The 23220-nt window shown below is 47.2% G+C and overlaps 1 protein-coding gene across 2 annotated transcripts in view; it reads left to right on the plus strand.

Annotated features, from left to right (window-relative positions):
• FAF1 (Fas associated factor 1) overlaps window positions 1-23220 on the plus strand; it is a 305642-nt gene that overhangs the window by 107279 nt on the left and 175143 nt on the right. For both annotated transcript variants that reach the window (XM_088479291.1, XM_088479292.1), the window contains exon 6: window positions 16982-17073. In XM_088479291.1, the coding sequence (XP_088335417.1) occupies window positions 16982-17073 (92 nt within the window). The remainder of the gene's footprint in view (window positions 1-16981; window positions 17074-23220) is intronic.

Raw genomic sequence — 23220 nt, forward strand, 5'->3', positions numbered from 1 at the left:
ATGGGACTGAAGAACGTTTTAGAAATGGCTAACTTAGTCACTGTAATAATGAAGGAATTCTGTATTAGAGCCATTCCATGGTGGCTTCTTGTGGTTAACTGTATGAAAATGGTGTAATAATAGCACAGGATACAGATTTGTCTACTTCATCTAATCACCATGATCCATCTAGCGTTGTAACCACTAGATGATGACCATCTTCCTCTATCCAAGGCACTGAAAGCTATCACCGTTTTAAGTTATTTAATGCTGTTTTACAATCTACACCTTTTTATTGTGTTATGGAATCCTCTTTAAGAACTTTGATATAAAGTCATGGAATATCAGTATGGAAAGTTAATGGTAGGTGGCTTCACAGTACTGTGACTTCTTGGAACTGCCCAGACCTGCATCAGTTGTAATCTGACATCTCATGAGTCATTTTGAACACTGGCTAGGCTGCTCATGGCAAAGCAACGTGAATTATTGGAGTTCGAACAGGGCATGATAATGGGTGCCCAACGGATGGGACATTCCATTTCCGAAGTTGTGCGGGCATTCAACTTTCCTCAATCTACAATGCCACTAGTATATCTGGAATACCTCATGGACGGCATTACCACCCACCGTAAACAGCGCAGTGGCCGACCACAGGTGCTTAATGATCATTACCAGCGGCGTCTGGCCAGAATTGTCCGTGGTAACAGACAAGTGACACGGGCACAAATCACATTCAATACCTGAGGTACCACGTGTATATTCAGCAAGCCAGTGTAGCTTTCTTTAGCTTCCATAAGATATGGGAGCAGAAGACCCACCAGCGTGCCCCTGTTAACACTACAACACCAGATACAGCGCCTCACCTCGGCTCGTGACATTGCTAATTGGACTCTGGAGGACACGTGGTGTAGTCTGATGAGTCCATGGTTCCAGTTATTTTGGGCTGATAGTATGGTTCGGGTTTGGTGGCATACCACATGAGGCCATGGACCCCTGGTGTCAACAAGTTACTGTGCAGGCTGCTGGTGATTCCATAATGGTGTGTTGTGTGTTCTCTTGGCATGGATTGGGTCTGCTGGTACGCCTGAACACATTTTTAACTGGTAATCGCTATGTTGTATTGATGGATGGACTTCATGTACCCCCACAATGATGGAATAATGCACCATGTCATTGGTCCCAGGTTGCCCAGAATTGGTTTGAGGAGCATTCTGGAACGTTCTGACAAATGGTGTGGCTGCCATGTTCTTATCACATGAACCCAATCGAGCATTTATGGGACGTGGTGGAGAGATCCATTCGCACCCAAGATCCTGCACCTACAAATATCAGGGAGCTGTGGAAAGCTATCCAGACAGCATGGATCACATCTCTCTGAGGTCTTCCGTCCGCTTGTGGAATCGATGCCACGTCGAGTTGCTGCACTTTGCCATGCATCATTTCTTAATATATATATGATATTTTAAATATCATGTTAAGTATGTTTTAAACCGCCATGGGTGGAGATGTATGAACCGCCGAAGCGGTATCGGCGCACATTATGTGCGCCAATGCTGCTTCTCCCCCATGTATGATTGGGAGGTTGGACGCTATTCGCCCCTGTCATCTGCGCTGCTATCTACAAGATAACAGCGCCGATGGGCAGGGCTATGTATGAACGGTCAGTTCATCTGACCGTTCCACCTTTTGCAGCTATAGCTATCGACAGCTGCAACTTGGCGATGCCCAATCCCCATAGCAGGGACAACGCTGTCCCTGCTGCGGGGGCTGCCGGCTCCAGTGCTGCACGTGGGATCTCCCGATGCTTGCGAGATCCCTCACATGCTCAGTGGAGTTGGCCGGGAGTGAGACACAGCGCATCAGCACTAGGCTGATGCGCTGTGAGCTCTAGCTGTGATCGCCGAAAGTGCTTCCTGCTTCGCAATAATAATAATTGCTGCTATAATACATCACCCCCATAGTCTTTAGTTATTTTTTTTTCTTAGCTGATCTTCTACAAATAATTATCTTTCAAAATCTCACTGGAGGAAATAAGTTTGGCTGCCATGCACAGTTAATTTCCGACACATACGCTGATCAGCCATAACATTAAATCTAATGACCGGTGAAGTGAATAGCATTGATTATCTTATTACAGTGGCACCAGTCAAGGGGTGGGATATATTAGGCAACAAGTGAAAACTCAGTTCTTGGAGTTGATGCCCTGGAAGCAAGAAAAGTGGGCAAGCGTAAGGATGTGAGCGACTTTGACAAGCGCCTAATTGTTATGGCTGGAGAACCGGTGAGATCATCTCACAGGAGCTACTGTAGCTCTAATTGCTGAAAAAGTTAATGATGGCTATGATAGAAAGGGGCCAGAACACACAGTGCGTTGCTGCATAAACACAGACTGGTGTGCCATGCGCAAGTGGGGTCAGGCCTGGACCTTGGAGCAATGGACGAAGGTGGCCTGGTCTGATTCATTGTATTTTCTTTTGCATTATGTGCATGGCCGATTGCGTGTGCAACGTTTATCTGGGGAAGAGATGGCACCAGGATGCCTATGGGAAGAAAACAAGCCGGTGGAGGAAGTGTAATGCTCTGGGCAATGTTCTCTTGGGAAACCTTGGGTCCTGGCATTCATGTGGATGTTACTTTGACACGTACCACCTACCTACTCATTGTTGCTGACCAAGAACACCCCTTCATGTAGACCGTATTCCTTGATAGCAGTGGCCTCATTCAGCCGGTTAATGCGCCTGCCTACATTGCTCAGGAATGGTCTGAGGAACATGACAAAGGGGGTCATTCAGACCCGTTCGCGAGCAAAGGACGCTCGCAAACGGGTCGATGTTCCCCCACTGCGCATGCGCCCGACGGAGGGAGCTCCGTCGTGCGCATGCGCGAGACCCGGACTGCGACAGCCAAGCTGTCGCTCTGGCTCTCGAACCAAAGGGGGCGTGCTGTCGATGTTGATTGAGAGCACGCCCCCTTTGGTGGGCGTGACGGGGGCGTGCCTGCCAGACGGAGGCGTTCCCATGGGAACGCCTTCCGTCTGGGGCCAGCCCCACTGACATCACTAGTGATGTTAGTGGGTGTGATTTTGGCTCTGATGGAGCCAAAATCACTCCTGGGCTTGCGGCAGCGAGACCCTACCGCAGGGCCTCCGTCGCAAGCCCGATGGTCAAGACCATCGCGACCATCATCATGGACGCTCGCATATGCTGTGGGTGGTCACCCACAGCTATGCGAGCGTCCAAGAGGATGCTCCATTTTCAGGGAGGAGGGCCCTGATTCAGAGCGAACGCTCTGGTCAGAGCGTTCAGCTCTGAATCAGGCCCAAAGAGTTCAAGGTGCTGATTTGGCCTCCAAATTCTCCAGATCTCTATTTGATTGAGCATCTGTGGGATGTGCTGGAAAAACAAGCCCGAACCATGGAGGCCCCACCTCACAACTTACAGAACTTAAAGAATCTGTTGCTGAAGTCTTGGGGCCAGATATCAAAGGACACCTTAAGTGGACTTGTAGAGGCCATGCCTTGACAGGACAGAGCTATGTCACAAGTGGGACCTACTGTACATCGTATTAGGCAGGTGGTTTTAATGTTGTGGCTGATCGGTGTATACCTGCTCACAGATTCTCAGCTTGTTGGTTGAGGAGGATGTCTCAGAGTAGATAGAGCAGGGTTATGTTCCATGGTAGTCCATGACGCTGTATATAGAATTATAAATAATCGTGCCTTTATTATTAGTTTTTCTGTGATTTGTTTTAACTTGCTGACTAAAAATGGAGAACATAATAATGGTCCTAAAATGAAACTTTGCAGGACCTCATGTTGTACCAATACAGAATTGGCCACATCTTTAGATAATCCTTTATACAAACCAGAAAACAATGCCCTGCACCCAGTAACTCTTATCTAGATTCTTACAACTGTTCATCGGTTAAGTCGAATGTTTTAGTCAGGTTCACAAACATGGATAACTCCAGGCTGCCCATACCTAACTTGGCACCTCTGCTAGTAGGGCTTATTCATAATACACGAAGCAGAGATCTATCAAATAACCTTCCTTACTATAACTTACCTGACCCTTGATTTAACTTGTACACCACTTATGTAACCAGTGAGGTGCATCCCGTCTCATGACCCACCACATACATTTAGCTGAAGCTGGGACCCAAAGCTGTTCGCACAGTGGCCAGTTCATGACAGCTACGCTGTAAGCATGTTCTTGTTTTTAAGTGAAGGAGAATTGGGCTATTTGCCGGTGAATCTACAACACATCCGACTCACTGCTAGGTGGACTTGATTGCCGTTGCCTGCGCTGAGCGGAGCATGTCGTCTTCTGTTGTGGCAGGACCCTGTGCTAACTGATGCGCCCACACATTCTGTCCCTCCCAAAGATGTTCAGTGGTGAATTGGTTAAAGGTCTCCTTAGCACGGTCCCCCCCCCACACACACACCGTTAGTGGCATTTCAGTGCGTGCAGAGGAACAGAGGCTCAGTGTGTAGACCTATCATTTGAGCGGACAGTTAAACTATTTTTGGAAAGTTAAGGCTTTAAATAGCACCAGGCCACTGAATAAAAGCGCTGTTCTCTTCTGAGATGCATGCTGTTCCTGGAGGCTTCTCTTCTTAGCCCTGAACAGGTCTTAAGTTACCAAAAGAAAGACAAACACTGCTCGTAAAAGTTCCCCGGATTATAACTGTATGAGATTGGGCTGACCTACTGTAGTCCTGGGGTCACCATGTGAGCCCATAGTCCTTTTTTTTTTTTTTTTTTTTGGGGATTACTTCACATAAAGACAAAAACATTTCAGTTTTACCACACTTTGTGAAATGTTCTAGATCCATGTTATCTCTCATTTTCATTCACTCCAGTCACACCTGCATCATGTAGCCCACCCTCCCGCTCCGTCATCCAGCACAGGGGTGTCAGACATGCGGCCCTCCAGCTGCTGTGGAACTGCACATCCCAGCATGCCCTAATAGCAAAACTGGCAGTGTTTGCTGGGATGTGTAGTTCCAATGCAGCTGGAGTGCCGCATGTTTGACACCCCTGATCTAGAACATTCAATGTATAATTCAGGGCACTGTATTGAATAGATATGAAAATCACTTTTAACAAATCTTTATGTAAAAGTATTAGGACTTAGGGGGTCATTCAGACCCGGTCGTTAGCGCTGATGTGCTCGGACCGGGTCGATGGCCCCCCACAGAGCATGCGCACGACGGCTTGAGACCCGCTGCGCATGACGGCGCCGGTCGTAGCGGGTCCCGATCCAAAGGGGGCGAGCTGTCGATGTTGATTGACAGCTCGCCCCGTTTGGAAGGCGGGCCAGGGGGGTGGCAGCCCAAACGGAGGCGTTCCCATGGGAACGCCTACCGTTTGGGGGAGGCCCCACTGACATCACTAGTGATGTCAGTGGAGAGCTTCCGGCTCAGACAGAGCCAGAAGCTCTCCGGGGCTTACGACAAGGGAGACCCTACCCTAGGGTCTCGTCGTAAGCCCCGATGGTCTTTGACCATCGCGACCATCACCGGAGCGGTCGTTAGAGCTGTGGGTTAACGACCGCAACAGAGGCGGGCGGTCAGGATGCAAGCGGCTGCCCAGTTTCTGAGCGACCGCTTGCATCCTCCGACTGCCTCTGAATGAGGCCCTTAATGCTATGAGGTCAGGCTGTGGTAATAGGGGAGGCTTTTTTGCTGTTCATACTTCCAATAAAACTGCCTGATAACAGAAAAACAAAGGCTTGCAGTGAGATAAAAGCGTATGTGTGTGTGTCAAAAATTTGATGTGACGGATTGAGGGTGGCTTACTTAGAAAGTTTGTAAATCTTGCTTTTTTCTGAGATGCTGTGATAGTTCGGTGCAGAACAAAATGCATGTTCTCAACTCCAGTCCTCAAGCACCATAAACAGGTCATGTTTTATGGATTTCGTTAATCATGTAAAAGCGAGTTCATCTTTATTGCTGGGTCCATAATTATCCCAACTGCTTCCATAGACAAAAATCCTCAAAACCTGACCTGTCGGGAAAACATGGCGGTCACACCATTTGTCAGGGTTGGGGTTGAGAACTGCTGTATTAGACCTAAGTAGTTACTCCTAAATCTCCAGTTGTAATTTGTCGGCTAGAAGTCAAGAAAACATAGATTTGCCTTGTAGTACATAGAGATACATTTGTGTTCATTTAGTACTCTAGCTGCTGTGTAACTACACATTACACAGTATTCATTACTGGCAGACACATATTAAAAGATCCACAGTTAGAGCTAATTTCACTTGTGCTACTACGAGGAAACCTGGAAAACATGCACTGTTAGTGTTCCCTGAGGAAGGAGTTTGGGAAACACTGCACTAATACATAAACACATTTGCCGATCCACATGGTGGAAATCCAGCACTACGATCACTTTACTGTTAATATATACTTACCAATATAAACTTTTATGTCGTTTTTCCTGACATAGGGCTTGCTTTTTGCTTCCTTTATATTCTAAAGTAAATCCAGAGATGGGACATCTGGACTGTCCTCATAACATGGGTCAAACTGCTCATCTCCTTCCTGTGCAAACCCTTGCGTTTGTGGTAAAGGTTTGCTCTTTTGTACAGTTGTAAATGATCCTTTCTACTTCAGGGTCCATAGGGTATCCACAGGATACCTTGGGGTATAGGTGTGACGTCAGTCGCAGGGCACCAAAGAGTTAAGCTTTCAGCCTCCCAGGATGCACTAGGTCCCCCTCCTATACCCCGCCCCCGGGCCAAGGCACCTCAGTTTAGTTTGGTGCCCGGCCGGCGTCGGGTGCACCTGTCGGAGTGGGGGCTAGAAGAGCCCCTGAAGCTTTCTTCAGTGCAGCTGTGGCTGCACATCTGGATGTACAGCATGGACAGTCAGTCCTGACGTCCATGCTGTCTTCCCTACACCCCCGCCGGTACCAGAACGCCGGTACCGATCCGGGGATGCTGGTGAGCATCTGGGGTCACAGCTAGCGGTGACCCCAGATGTTCCGGACCATGGCCGGATCCAAGGGGGACAAAGGTAAGCAGCGGGGTCCCGCGGTGGGTCCCCGCTGGTCACATGGTCCTGAGTCCCCAGGTAGGGGGCTCCCTGGGGACTGGCTGCAGCGTGGAGCCAGGTACTGAACCTGCGCTTTCCACTACCCCCTGGGACAGCGGACCGCAGCAGAGCGGTAGCGCTGCGGCGTCCCAGGGGTTAAATGCATGCCAGGGGAGCGCGCCTTCCCTGTCTCACAGCCGGCGCCTCCCCCGCTGCACACAGCCCTCTCTGCACTTTGCTGACTGGTCCTGTGTCAGCGCTCCTCCCCCAGGCCAGCTTCTCTCTGCTCCTCGGCGGCCATCTTCTCTGCAACGCATGGTGAACGCTGCTGTAAGTCTGGAAGGAAGCATCGTGGTCTGGGTCCCCCCGCATACCTCTCCTCCGCTGTGGCTCAGGTCTGTGTATGCAGCGCTGTGTCCTACCAGGCCCTGTGTCTGTGTAGTTGAGTGATCAGCGCTGTTAGTGCAGGAATTGTTATTTCTCTGCATTGTATGTGACTGTGCTAGCGCTGCCTGTAACTTTTCTTCTCTAAACTGTCAGCTTTATTACTGTCCCTGTTCTTTCTGCTAAAGCCCTTGCGGTGCGGTGCTGCAGGGTGGTCTCTCGCCTATTTAATACTTAATTGGTGAGAGAGGTCACATACGTGGTGCCATAATGTCTGAAAGTGATTTTCCCCTCCGGCTACAGTGTACCACGTGCAAAGTACCGTTAGCGGAGGGGGAGGGTAGCGCGGAGGGCCTTGGCCGGCAGTGTTTGTCCATGGCGCGGCCTATTACGGTTACAGCACCGGTACAGGAGCCGCCCTGGGCTTGTTTCGCTCAGGCGTTAACAGCTTTAGTGGGCCAGTTAGCGCCGCAGCCCGCGTTTACTCCGATGGGTTTGTCCCAGCAGTCTGTGGTGTCGTCACCCATGCAGGGGTTCCCACGACAATTGGTGGTACCCCACAGTCTCCCTATTTCCCCGCTCCCGGGTTCTCAGGAGCCAGCGTGGGTTAACTCCCTGACGAGTACTGTACAGCACTTGTCGAATGTGTTGCAAGGGGAGTCTGTGATGCGGCCTCATAAAAGGCCGGTGGCGTCTCTGTCCGCTCCTTATGAGGATGACGAAGGGACGTCTGATGATGGGGAGATTCTGGATCCTTACGATCAGGAACCTCTCCATACTAAGGACGCTGATGCTAAGTCCAAAGTATATATTCCTGGACTTATTCGGTCGGTCCGCACAGCCTTGGTGATTGAGGACGAAGTTCCCCCAGCGGCTAAATCTAAGTATGCCTTTTTCAAAGATGTGAAGGGCGATGCCACGGTCTTTCCTCTTTCGGGTCAGTTGGTGGACCATTTAGAGGAGGCGTGGAAACAACCTGGCAAAAGATACCAGCCGCAGAGACGCCTGGCGGTGGCTTATCCGTTCGCGGATAATTATTTTGCTAAGTGGGAATCCCCTCCACAGGTGGATTCTCACGTGACCCGTCTTGTCCGTAGTGCCACATTGCCGATGCCATCCATGTCCTCCCTTAAGGATGCTACGGACCGCAAGGTAGAAATCTGCCTGAAGTCCGCTTATTCCCTTGCAGGGGGGGCAGCACGGCCGGCTATGGCCATTTGCTGGGTTGCCAGAGCGATGGAGCGCTGGGCGGATTCATTAGAGGCTTCTTTTGAATCCGACTGTCCGGCCGAACAGGCGGAGTTGATTGGCAATCTCCGTGATTCGGCCACCTACATCAACGAGGCGGCTCTAGACATTAGTACTCTGGTGTCAAGAATTTCTTCAGCAGCGGTAGCTGCTCGTCGCACCTTGTGGCTGCGATCCTGGAAGGCGGACGCAGATTCCAAGAAAGGTCTGGAAGCGTTACCGTTTACCGGAGAAGTTCTCTTCGGTCCGGATCTGGATAAGATTGTGGCCACGCTGGCGGCAGCCAAATCTGCTTGTCTCCCGTCGGCCGCTGCTCCTTCTGGTTCTGGACCATCGTCCTTTCGGTCATCTAGGGCCCAGGGCAGGCCCAAACCACAGTCGTTTCCTCGACAGGCTGGCCCTAAGAAATCGGTCAAGCCCCGGAAACAGGCATGGAGTACCAGACGTCCGGCCCCCAAGCCAGATGACAAGCCTGCGGCCTGACGGTCCGGGTCTCCCCTTGGGGGATCCCAGGGTGGGAGGCCGCCTGCTGCAGTTCTCCCGGTGTTGGTCGTTCACTACGACAGACACTTGGGTTCTGGAGGTGGTCTCCCACGGGTACGCCCTCTCCTTCCGGCACAGACCCCCGCCTCGATTCTTCACCACGGGTCTACTATCAGACCGGAACAAGGCTACGGAGCTGCGGAAGGTATTGCACACTATGCTCCAGGCTGGAGTTATAGTGCCTGTTCCATTCTCCCAGAGGGGCCAGGGTTTCTATTCAAATTTATTTTTGGTACAGAAACCCAATGGGTCATATCGTCCGATTCTCAACCTCAAAGCACTCAACAAGTCTTTGCAGGTCCCGAAGTTTCGGATGGAGACCCTACGGTCCATCATTCTGGCGCTGGAACCTGGGGACTACATGGTGTCATTGGACATACAGGACGCTTACCTGCATGTCCCTATTCTTTTGCGCCATCAAGAGTTCCTTCGGTTTGCAATCCGCAGCGACCACTTCCAGTTTCGGGCGTTACCTTTTGGCCTGGCGACAGCACCACGTGTTTTCACCAAGGTGATGGCGGTCATGGCGGCTTCTCTGCGGCTGCAAGGAGTCCGCATGTTGCCGTACTTGGACGACCTGTTATTGGTGGCAGGATCTCCAGAGCTCCTGTTACACCACTTGGACCTGACCATTGCACTGCTGCAACGGCACGGCTGGCTAATCAACTGGCAGAAGTCCACTCTAATCCCGTCTCGGAGGATTCTGCATCTTGGAGCCTTATTGGACTCGGGACAGCAAAGGATCTTCGTGACGGAGGACAAGATCTCTGCTTTACAGTCAAGGGTGCGCAGTTGTCTGCACAGCCGCCGGGTGTCCTTACACTCGGCGATGAGGTTACTGGGCTCCATGGTGTCGGTGTTCGACATGGTGGAATACGCCCAGTTTCACTCCAGACCTCTGCAGCACCTGATCCTGTCCAAGTGGAACGGGCTGCCTCAGTCTCTGAAGTTCCAGACGATTGTGATCACCCCGGAGGTTCGCCTTTCCCTTGCGTGGTGGTTAAAGACGACCCACCTCAACAAGGGACGTCCGTTCTGGGTTCCAAATTGGGTCCTGTTGACAACGGACGCCAGTCTTCGGGGCTGGGGAGCAGTTTCGGGTCCACACTTGTTCCAGGGCAGGTGGACGCCGACAGAAGCGGAGCTTCCAATCAATATCTTGGAACTCCGTGCGGTCTTCAATGCTCTCCTGCAGGCACAGCGGTTTCTCCAGGGTCACCCGGTGCAGGTCCAGTCGGACAATGCTACCACCGTGGCCTACATAAACAGGCAAGGAGGAACTCGCAGTCGGGCGGCTCTCGTAGAGGTCTCTCGGATCCTGGTTTGGGCGGAGCGCAATCTTCCGGCCATATCAGCGGTCTTCATCCCGGGAGTGCTAAATTGGGAGGCGGACTTTCTAAGTCGCCAGGACGTTCATCCAAGGGAATGGTCCCTGCACCTGGACGTTTTTCAACTACTGGTGGACAGGTGGGGTCTTCCAGAAATCGACCTCATGGCGTCCCGGCACAACAACAAGTTGCCGGTGTACGGGTCTCGCACAAGAGATGAAGGGGCGTCTCTGGTGGATGCTCTGTCCTTCCGGTGGACGTTCAGGTTCGCATACCTGTTCCCTCCGGTCTCCCTTCTTCCACGGGTAATCCGGAAATTCAAACAGGAAGGAGGGACGCTCCTGTTGATAGCTCCCGCGTGGCCCAGACGGCACTGGTTCTCAGACCTTCAGGGTCTGTCCGTGGACAGTCCTCTGCGGTTGCCGCTACGACCGGACCTTCTGTCTCAGTGTCCTTGTCTTCACCCGGACCTGACTCGGCTGTCTTTGACGGCGTGGCTGTTGAGACGGCCATGCTGAGGTTCCGGGGGTTTTCCAGCTCTGTGGTGCGTACCATGTTACGAGCTCGGAAACCGTCTTCCGCGAGGATATACCATCGCGTGTGGCATACGTTCTTCCAGTGGTGTCGACCGAGAGGTTATGCACCGCGGGAGTTTCGTCTGTCTCGGATTCTCGCCTTCCTGCAAGCGGGACTAGATCATGGGCTTCGCCTTGCTTCTTTGAAGGTACAGGTTTCGGCCCTATCTGTCTGGTTTCACCGTAGGATTGCTACAATCCCGGATGTGCGCACCTTTATGCAAGGTGTTCTCCGTATTCAGCCGCCCTTTGTTCCACCTGTGGCGCCTTGGGATTTGGCTGTGGTCCTGAGGGCTCTCCAAGGACCGCCGTTTGAACCACTGGGCTCAGTGGATATTAAATGGCTAACAGCTAAGACTGTTTTCCTTCTGGCCATTGCTTCGGCCAGACATGTTTCTGAGTTAGGGGCTCTTTCTTGTAGACCCCCTTTCTTGGTTTTTCATGGGAACAGGGCAGTGCTCCGCACTCGGCCCGAGTTTCTTCCCAAAGTTGTTTCCCAGTTTCATGTTAACGAGGAAATAGTTGTTCCGGCCTTTAGCTCACCGGGTCTTTCCGTGGGTGAGGCCTCTTTGGATGTTGTGCGGGCCTTAAGGACTTATGTTGACCGCACTTCTTCGTTTAGGAAGTCGGACGTTTTGTTTGTCCTCTATGGCTTCCGTAAAAAGAGTTGGACTGCTTCAAAGCAAACTTTGGCAGCCTGGATCCGTATGGCTATTTCTGAAGCTTATCTTCATGAAGGCCTACCGGTCCCTCCTTCTCTGAAGGCTCATTCCACTAGGTCTGTGGGTCCTTCGTGGGCAGCTCGACGTGGTGCCTCGGCAGTTCAGATCTGCAAGGCTGCTACGTGGTCTTCTGTCCATACCTTCGTGAGGTATTACAGGTTTGACACCTTCGCCTCTCAGGATGCTTCCTTCGGGCGGCGGATTCTCCTTTCTGCACAGGAGCGTCCCCACCCTTAAAGGATACTGCTTTGGGACATCCCTAAGGTATCCTGTGGATACCCTATGGACCCTGAAGTAGAAAATATGAGATATGGTAAGAACTTACCCTTGTTATCTCTATTTCTACGAAGTCCATAGGGTTCCACAGGACTCCCGCCCTGTCGCACCTGTGCTGCAGATGGGCTTTGCTCTGGTCACCGGTTTTCCGTCTCCCTCTGGTGAGAATGTGATTCTTGTATGTGTCCAGATCTTTGTTCTCTCTCTTCCTTCTCCTCCTCCGGCCTATGGCTTGGTAACTAACTGAGGTGCCTTGGCCCGGGGGCGGGGTATAGGAGGGGGACCTAGTGCATCCTGGGAGTCTGAAAGCGTAACTCTTTGGTGCCCTGCGACTGACGTCACACCTATACCCCAAGGTATCCTGTGGAACCCTATGGACTTCGTAGAAATAGAGATAACAAGGGTAAGTTCTTACCATATCTCATATTTTAATAGCTAACTGGTGAAGCTAAACCACTGTAAGAAGACTTATACTCCTTTCAGGCATAAGCAAAAACCCGGGAATTTGACTGGGCATGGCAAGTCGACCTGGGTCCTGCTTATGTCTAAAAGGTTTTGACCTGGCTTGACAGTCCTGGGTCCACAAGCCTGCAATCGACCAGGATTATTCCTGGGACTTGCAACCTGGATCAGTACCATGGCTTATTTTGAAAGGCATGGCCTAAAAGGACTTGATTGGTGGGCACAGTAGCACGTGGCGATGATATCTCCAAGCGTCTACTGTTAGACAGAAGACCCTGGTCCGGTGTGAAGGGTGTCGTCCCGTGAATAACCCAGGTCTATCACCCAGTTGTCAAAGGGGGGTGAGTACTGAAACCCCGGTTTCAACCCGTGTCCAGAGTCCGAGCTGGATTAAAGCCGGGGTTTATGTTAAAGCCGGGGTTTATGTCTGAAGGTGTATAACACTTTACAGAAGCTAGGTTCATTCTTATTTACAGCATGGATATTATAATTTCATGGTATCTTAACATTGTTTTCCTATCTTCCTAATTGGTCATAAGTATAAAGCTATGGACATTGGAATAAGGGGTTGGGTACGGGATGCCGGCGGTCAGAATCCCAATGACCGGCATTTTGACAGGGTTAGGATACCAACACCCGTCAGTAAGTACCCTACCCCTACCGCAAACCTAACTTTCCTCCCCCGCAGCCTAAACCTAATCCCTAACCCCAATATTTACCGTTGGGATGCTGGCACCGGGATTCTGACTGGTGTCAGGATTACGGGCCGGCATCCCGACATCAGGGATTTAAACTACATCCCGGAATAAGAATTCTAAAACCGTCAGAATCTTCGGATAAAGCACTAAAAATGCTAACTTTGTGCCCACTGTTCTCTATCTGATTATGTATGTATTATACATAATACATACATCTATTACACATGCCATCCTTCAAAGAAGCCTGGCACAACCTGTATCTACTTGTGGCCGTTTTGCGCGTGTCCATGTGATTCAGGTCCTGGGCATTATGACCTCTGATGCACAGCTTTATTATAAACTCTGTGTATTCCATTGCAATAGCAGAACTTACAGTGGTTCTCTGATTATAATGTTTATATCTCTCCAACCCACTTTAACCACACCTTCCTCCCCCTTAATGAGTACATGCCTTTATATACAATATAGATCATCTGTTGTGGTCCGGTTTGCACAATAAAATAATATCTCTAACCCTTCTACCGCTATTATTTCTGACAAGACGTCCGTTACCCTGTCTGGTTAGGTAAGAGTAGCTGCTCTCTCCTGCTGCCAGCATTGCCCTAAGAATAAACACTCCAGTTATTCCATGTACAGTATGTCATTCAATACACCAATACACAACCTGTGATATATATATATTAATATCAAACTGTTAGTTTACTTGCTTTTTAGGGAATTTGAGATATATATTTGTCTTGCTGCTCCCTTATGCCCACTGTATTCTGAAATTTATATTTTTAAACCGCTGGAAAAGATGCTGCGTGATTAGGGGACGGCCTGACTGCCCCAGGCTCCTCAGTCCTCATAATGGCAACTTCAGTACTTACTGTATAAGCAGCTCACTCCAAGGGCCTGATTCTGAACATATTGTGCATGGATGTTAATAGCGAGATTTTGGCACACAGGGTATCCAAATTTTAAGCATATTTGTGTATCTCCATCATATTCTGAGTCAGACAGAACTTGGCCGGAACTGTCTTTCCATGCAATTGGGCGTTTATGGGGGGGTGACAACTATACTGGAGGGTCCTGGGAGTGCATGTAAAGCTCTGTAATTCAGAGTTGTGAGTACGGGGAATCAAGTTTCTGATGGATCTCTTGCACCTGACATGGAGCTTGTGCAAGTGCAGATGATATTGATGACTGCTGCTGCGGCCGTCCTGAGATCAATGGGCGACTGAGCTTCCCGCATGAGCCCTTTCGGATTGTCACATTAGCTTAAGGTAGCAAATCTGAATTCCCACAACTACAGTCTCCAAATGTGTATGAGGCTCCAACCGAAAACTGAAAATACAGCGGATGCTGTTTGATGCATGTTTGCTGGTCTCCATTTGTCTGAATCAATAGAAAATCTGTATTATTGGAAGAATACTGCACTATACAGTCTGTTTGGTTTTTTTTGGGTGTGGTATCAAAGATCAACAGTGTCTAGATAGCCAGTCAATAGGTCGATATGGATTTAGGTCGACAGGGTCAAATGGTCAGCACAGATAGGGTGAACACTTTTTTTTTTTTTTGTTTGTTTGTTTGTTTTTTTAAACCCTAACCCTCTACCCAGGGCATAACCATAACTGTCCTCTTCCACATCGTAACCCTAACCCTCCGCCAAGTGCCGAACGCTCATCTTAAACCAAACCCTAAAAATCATTAAAAACCACGTGTCGACCTTAGTCCATGTCGACCTTTTAACTGTCGACCATTTGACAGCTTTGACCCTCGATCTGGTGTCGATAGTCTATCTAGACATTGTAGATTTTCCATCCGGATAACTTTTTTAAATTTGTATTTAATTAGAAACCATGCAACCTATTCTGTTAATACGCCTGTTGTGATTGAGTTCTAAGGATATCTATACCTCATTACTAAGGTTTACGCTTTACCCTGCACTTCTGATGAAATGATCACTCCTAGTTTTCTTTTTTTAAAGCCCATTAAAATCTACTTTTCAGAATACAACCTTTTGTAGGACCATGCTTTTTCATCCATGCTTTCTTTTTTTTTTTTGTCTTTGTTCCATTTTATATTACTATAATTGTGTACTATTATTATTCTACCTGCTTTCTGGGCAACACTTAGGTAGGGTACCATATCACATAGTAAGTGACATGTTTGAAGTATAAGCTCTGCTAGCAAGAAAATTGTTAGTTTTCACTCTGTATTCCACCCTGCACAAAGTAAATCTATTTGACATCTTCTGTAAACAAAATAATACAAGCACATTCCAAGTTAGCTGCACATAAAAATAGCCAAAATTGAATAAGACTGAACCATTGTCCACTTGGGCTAGCTAGAAGGATCGCTTCCCAACAAGTGGGAGTCTGTTAGAATGGTCACAAAGGGACTTTCCATACAGGGGCTAATATTGGTCATTGTCCTGTCACAGTTATGATGATCTAATTTAATCCCATACTTGTTCTGCAGCATATTTGGGTCCATACATTACGTGTTGACATATTTGATTCGATAACTAGTGATATCACTCGTACTCCCACTTAAAAAAAAAAAAAAAAAAAGTTTATCTCTGTCAACCACAAGATGGTTTAGCTTTGATTTACTGATACTAAACACTCCGACTCATATATCTGTACATAAGACCGGCTATAGCGCAGAGAGGACTGTAGCTGGCTGTCCATCTCTTTTCTATAATATCAAGGGGCAATAGGTGTTTGGGAGCATTATATTACAATGAAATTTGATTCAAAACTGCGCAAACACTCTGGATCGCTGCCTGTAAATAATCAATGAGGACCCTTCACAAAATCCTCTAAATAAGTCAATCAAAAAGATAGGGATAATTCACAATGGTGCTAATCACAGTCAATGGTAGGGAATTTTCAAAAGGCAAGATGTTCTTACACTTTGTCAGTCCTCATTATTCCAAAGGAAACACCAAAGTTCTCCAAAGAAAGCCTATTTTCCAAACTTCTTTTCCAAGATTTTTCTCTCAAATATAAAGAGACCAGAGAGACCTAGCGTAATATTGTAAAACATCAAGAAATTCGGTTTTATTATAAAAACACACTCACTTAAACGATAATAAGCATATCACACCATAAGGTGTAGTCAGGGGAATATTTCACAACTGGTTACCCTCCCAAATGGTAAATGGAGAGAATGGGGCGTCCAAAGTTCCGGATCTCCGTCCTCCCACTTAGCTCCAGGGTTCCAAAACACAGTGGAATAATTCCTCCCCAAAGACCATCACCAACAGCTTAACGCGTTTCAGATTGATATCCTTCATCAGAAGCTCCCATTTGGGGGGGTAACCAGTTGTGAAATATTCCCCTGACTACACCTTATGGTGTGATATGCTTATTATCGTTTAAGTGAGTGTGTTTTTATAATAAAACTAAATTTCTTGGTGTTTTACAATATTACGCTATGTCTCTCTGGTCTCTTTATGTTTGAGAGGAAAATCTTGGAAAAGAAGTTTGGAAAATACGCTTTCTTTGGAGAACTTTGGTGTTTCCTTTGGAATAATGAGGACTGACAAAGTGTAAGAACATCTTGCCTTTTGAAAATTCCCTACCATTGACTGTGATTAGCGCCATTGTGAATTATCCCTATCTTTTTGATGTTTGGGAGCATTAGGCAGGGTTACCTGTTTCTGCTGTAGTGCATGTCTGCTAAAATAGTACCCATATACATATTGATTTGTATTAATATTGTGTGTTTTTAATTCCAGACTGTCCTAAGGAGTCTTCACTTGCCAAAAAACAATAGCCTTTATGTCCTCACCCCAGAGATACCAATCCCATCTATGTCCGGCCAATCAGGGTAATGTATTCAGTTCTATTATGTCAAATTATAAGTTTTTGGTTTGTATGCATCCTGATGCATCTTTAGCTGATCACATTGCTTTATTGTTCTGGCTTTTTCTGTGAGTCTGTTATGTCATCTAGCAGAGTTCTCTTGCCCTTGGATATGACACAGATTAACTTTTCCTTGTGTATTTGATACAACTGTAACTCCAAAACAATTTTATAACTATATATGGTATGATAGCCTGGCGGCTCAATAGCCGCCGATTCTAATCCCGATGCCGGAAGTCCGAAGTGTGAAGATCCCAGCAAGAGAGGTGAGTACCCTAACCCTCCCTTAGTGGTGCCTTACCCTAACCTCCCCCCGGTGGTGCCTAATCCTAACCCTCCCTGCCCGCACCCTAAACCTAAGTCTCCCTGGGGCAGGGGGGGGGTGCCTAATCCTATCCCCCTCATCTAACTAAAACACTTACCAGCATCTGGATGATCGGTATTCCTGCGTCCAGGGTGCGACGCCGGTATCCTTATCCCATTTGGGATGGCGGCATCAGCATTTTACCGGGGGTCGGGATCCCGGCGTCGGTATATTGGCGGTATTTTAATTACATCACATGCCTGAAATTAGGCATTGATCTTAGAAACTATAGGGAATACATGTTAATATAATACAAAAACATTTATTTGGTTTAATTTTTTCATGTTTTTGTTGATTCGAATGTGCTAAATCCCTCTCTTTATAATTCTGCGTGATGCGGTCAAGATACCGGCGGGCGCTATCCAGCCACCAACATCCCGACATGGGACTAAAGACAGGCGTCGAAATCCCGACACCTATCATTAGCCCCACTACTAAATCCCAACACCCGGCTTACCGAACGAAGGTAAGTCTGGTGTTTTAGCGTGTAGCAGCCGGGGGAGGGTAGCTTTAGGGGCCCCCGGGGGGACCTGGAGTTAGGCACCACCCCAGGAGGGTTAGGGTTAGGCACTCCCCCGGGAGGGTTAGTTTTAGGGTGCGGTGAGGTTAGGGTTAGGCACCACTAAGGTAGGGGAGGGGAGGGTTAGAGTACTTACCAGTTGCAGTCGGGATTCCGACCCGTCACGTTGCCGCTGTCTGTATTTGATCCGGCGGCTAAACAACTGCCGGCATTACATAGCGATTCCTAATTCTGCGACAGCTGTGACAAGTCATCATTCAGTCTTTGGAATGAGTCTGTGATCACATTACACACACACAAGGCTGCAAGTGTCAGTTTGCCGGATTACAGCACTACTAGCCGCCTCTGTCATTCCAGCACACGTGTTAATCTGTCATCATCTCCTAATCTTCCCCTTCAGTTCCACTCAATCACCATTCTTTGTGCCTGTAATCTGCCTGCCTCCTTCTCTGTCCCTCTAAGATAATTTCCGCACTCTGCCTTTCCAAAGCAGCCTACATTCCCTTACTCATAAACTGTACTTTAAGGCTGTGTGACACAGATGGAAAAGCATATTCGTCTTCCTATAAGTCTCCGTTACTTAGCACGATAGTGCACATGGTACATTAACAGGTGTGTGTCACACGAGCTTTTATCAGACAGCTAGGGGGAAAAAGCGCTCTAATATTTCCAAACTGGTTTCTCTTCCGGCAAGAAAACCGCGGCATACAAAGCTGTAGTAGCTGGATTAGACGTAAAGTACAATTTTCCAATATCTTAATTGCTCATGTGACAAGTGCAGAAGCAAAGACCTTGACTTCTCTGAATCGCTTGCTTTACGTGCACGCACAGTTGTACATATAAAGATGGGTTCCTGATTGCTATGAGGTAATAACTACCCCCAGCAGGTACTGCACAAAGGGCAAGGAAGTGCCGAGGAGCTAGGCGGAAGAAGGGGGTCATTTATTACAGGTTCCTGGAACTTTTATTTTGTAGTATTACAAAGTACATGGAGTTTTTTTTTTTTTTTTTGCATAATGTAGAAGAGAAAATCATTGTTTATCCAAAAATCGGACATAAAAAAAAAAAAAAAAAATCTTTGTGCCGAAATTAAATTCACACACAGGCCCGTATTCAATTCGAAGCGAAAAGCCGAGATCCGCCAAAAAGTGTCGCCAATTGCGACTTTTCACCAGGTGGAAACTTATCTCCGTACTCCATTCCATCCGCTTTACACGTACGCGGAAAGTCAATGCTATGTAATAGGCGAAAAAGATTCGCCTCTGAATAGCAGGAGAAAATAAGTGCATTTTTTTTTATTTTGGGGTGCAAAGGTGGGGAAACCACTCAGCACCCTTGGGACGGTATACAATCGGGAAGCCGGCTCCCTTAATACCGGCAGCTGGCTTCCTGACTGTCATATCCCGGCGAGGATTAGGCACCCCCCCCCCGGGGGACTTAGATTTAGGCAGCGGGGAAGGGGGGGTTAGGGTTAGGCACGTAGAGGGGGGATTAGGGTTAGGCACAGGGGGGGAGGTTAGGGTTAGGTTAGTAGATACTTACCTTAGGACGATCGGGATTTCCAGCGCTGTCGGGCTTCCGCTGCCAGGCTCTGCTGGTTTGTCGGGCTGCCGCTGCTGGGATTTTAACTCCCGGCCATGCGGCAGCCGGGATATCATACCGATTCCCTTGGGACAGGCCCCAAAAGGACAACTGCGTCAAAAAAATCCCTAAAAAAAATAAAAGTGAGGGACACCCCAAAAAAGTACTTTGAATTTGGGGACGAAAGTGTACAAAGTGGGGGGGTACAAACTTAAAAAGTAGCTACATAGACTGTTGGGGGGTCCGTAAGTATGGGGGAGGTGTTTTTTTTTTATTGCAGGTGCTTGCTTCAGGTGCGTTTAAAACTTCACTTTAGTGACTTTTAAACATGCTAGGACCCATTTTCAAGTACCCCAAATTTGACCGTACTCATTTTTTCCAAAAAATAGTGCTTAATGCCATTCTTCACCACTTGTGCAAAGGCGCTAATTAGAGGCAATTGTACCAACTTAAGTACCCCAAACCATTTAATTTGGGCTGATCGGGCACTACTACATTGATCCCCAATGTTTTCGCACCTTTTTTTTGGAGGGGGGGGGGGTTCAGGCTGATTTTCCCGATTCTGACACCACTTTTCGCCTGTTCTGCCTTCGCATGTCGCTGTTTTCGCGTCTTTTGGAATTGAATAGGACGAATTGCGCATGATAAGTTTCCCCACCCAAAATACGCAATGTAGGCGAAAAGTCCGGCATAAGAGTCTTTATCGCGTACGCAAATCTAATTAAATACAGGCCATAGTAGCTATTGGCTGTATTTTAGATTTTAGAGATTTGTTTGAATAGAAGTGTAAATTGTACAGCCCCTATAAAGTCCATTTATAGTATTGAGCTATACGTGAGTGGTTTTTGCTCTTTCTGGACCACTCTCACACAGAGGTCTGATTGCGTCGCTAGTAATGATAGGTAATCATGGTGCTAGCTAGCACAATTGTGTTTGCCAGTGGTATGTCTCGTCCAATCACAGAATTGGCTCCTCCTGTTTTCTTGTAGCTTGTAAACTGTGAGAATTCAAAATAAAGACTAGGAAGAACCTAGTCCACAAATAGTGTAGTCTTATTATATTTAATGGTCTCTGTCTCATACTTAAATTCTGATAAATGCATTCACTTTAGTTACCACTAGGAGGAGCACATTAATAACTAAAAAGTAGTGTAAGGCTGTATAAAAAAAACAAACATTTGATTTGTTTTTTTTTTGTCCATTTACATTGAAATTCACTCCTATATCTGTAAATGATGAAACTTGGATTTTTAACGTATTTGTTTTAATATAATAATGTTTCTATTTTATTTTTTTTTAGCCCACCCCCTTCCCAATAATTATTGCAGCTGTATTTTTGCACAGGATTAAGAGAATTTACCATAGTTCTAGAAATGGTATGGCAGGTGGGGAACACTCATTGTGACTGCAGCGTTCGTTATTTGTACAATGTTATTCAATGCTGCTTTAAAAAAAAAAAAGGCAAACAAATCAAACATTTTAAAGGCAAGACCCCTCCCCCTACATATTTCTTTTAAACTGTGGCACAGAGTATTTGTTATCCTATTGGAACTCCTTCTGTGTATCAGAATGGTTGTATTCGATGCATAAATTTTATCTAAAGCAAAGAGCTTCCCTTTGAATTGTTGCAGTATAATTTAAGTCATAGTCTGTGTCGCAGGCCACCGCTGAGATTAGTGCTCCGTATTTGCTTTCCATCTCGAGACGGTGGTTGGCGTGATTCCGCTGCACACAGGCTCTGGAGATTTGCATACTTTCCAGGTTTTTAAGTGACGGCTGTTTGCGGCAAATGTGAAATCTCCTTGCGCATTAGCTAGAACAAACATTACATCTACATATTGATTTCTTATTTTGTGTTAATGTAAATAAGCTGTAATTACTGTAAATGTGTTTCGTGGCTGGCATGAGCCAGTATAAATCTGCAAGCTTAAAAACTGAAAATTTAATTGACGGCTTTAGCAGTGTTTAATTTAAAATCCCAAAGGCGCTAAAATAAAAATAAAAGTAAAAAGGACAAAAAAAAAAAAAAACCCACCACAGGGAAGTGTTGCGTGTGAGGCATTGCACCGTCTCCAGTAAATGTTAGGAAATTTAGAGCATGTGAACTCCTCTTTAAGCCGAAAATGCTTTTTAAATGTTACAAGGAAGACGCTGAATGTTAGTGTAGTTGTCTGCACAGACAGGAGGCAGCCATGTTGTGGACTGCACTCATGATCATTATAACACAACCAATGAGTTCACAGGAACCTGGGCTTTCATTCAGGCCCATCATGGATGTCACTGGTTTCTAGCAATTGTTTATAAGCATTGGTTCAGCACCAAAAATTGAATGTTTATGTACAGCAGATGACATTTAATGTGCAACAGGGAATAGGCCAGTGCCAGTGGTGGAACTATGGCCATTGCAGCAGATCTACGAGACCTGGAGGTGAAGGGGATGATGTTGAACCTATATCCTCCAAAGGTTACTGCTTTTCTGAGCATGTGCAGTCGTCTGTGTCTGTGCATTGAAGCCCCGTTTTGTGGAGTTGAAGGCCCAAATGGGGCTTTGCACAGCTTGCAAGGGCTCCTACATGATGAGAGAGGACTTAATGACAAACATAGATGATTTACTTCTTGGTTCCAGTTCATAAAACAATTTTAGAAAAACAATATGAGACGGTGTAGTATAAAACACAGATTAAAAGTGGCAAAACTAAAGCATAAGCTAAAATTAAAAACTGTTTGTTCTAACTTGGATAATTCTACAACGCGTTTCACGGTGGACCTGCTTTCTCGCGCAATGACTTTAATTATCCATTCCATTGATGATGGGGGACTAGTGTGATGACCACACCTGCATATGGTAATACATGCTGCAGGGTCGGTCGGAATGGGTACATACAATTATTATCAAGAGTACTTGAAGATCTATTTTGATTTTGTAACCATCCCATTTCTAACCATGTTAGTGTGTTGCTCCTCATTGTGGACGTTATGGCTGCATTCGCTTAAGTTCTAGTTTGTATCGCTGACAATTAAGCAGAGTTGCTTGTTCTACAGTTAATTAGAGCAACTATGAAAATAGATTAATAAAGAGCTGGGAACGTGGATGATGGAGATAGCTTAGTACAAAATATCTGCCCATTGTCATCTATTGGGAGAGGTCTCACAAATAGACAAAATAGGTTCCTCCAGCCCACAATGTTGACTATAAGCTCATATTATATATCTGTTTGTTTGTCCGGTTCGGCTTTCGGACACCCCTCTACCGATTAGGATGAAACCAACGTGAAGTGGTACAGTTGGATCCTAGTCAGGTTTTAGGATGGTTATGGATCCCGGTTGGACTTCCCGTTGCTGTTTGCTGGGCAGAACTTTGACTTGGGGAGCCTGTTCTGGGCTTCCCACTGGATAAATTTGGATGAAAACTTCAGAGGAGTGGCAATTGGTCTGGGATGCCTAATTAGTGTTTGGGGTCGCGGTCGGACCTCACGGCAGAATGCACCAGTCAGAACTTTGACCCAGGGAGCCTCTTCTGGGCCTTCCACTCGATGGATTTGGATGATCTCACATAATAAAACTTAATAACTTGAAGATTTAAACCCGGGCAACACCGGACACACACACACACACACACACACACACACACACTCACGACCTCTAATG

This window comes from Taudactylus pleione, unplaced genomic scaffold, assembly GCF_031769625.1.
Source record: "Taudactylus pleione unplaced genomic scaffold, aTauple2 ptg000230l, whole genome shotgun sequence".
In the NCBI taxonomy this organism is placed as follows: Eukaryota; Metazoa; Chordata; class Amphibia; order Anura; family Myobatrachidae; genus Taudactylus; species Taudactylus pleione.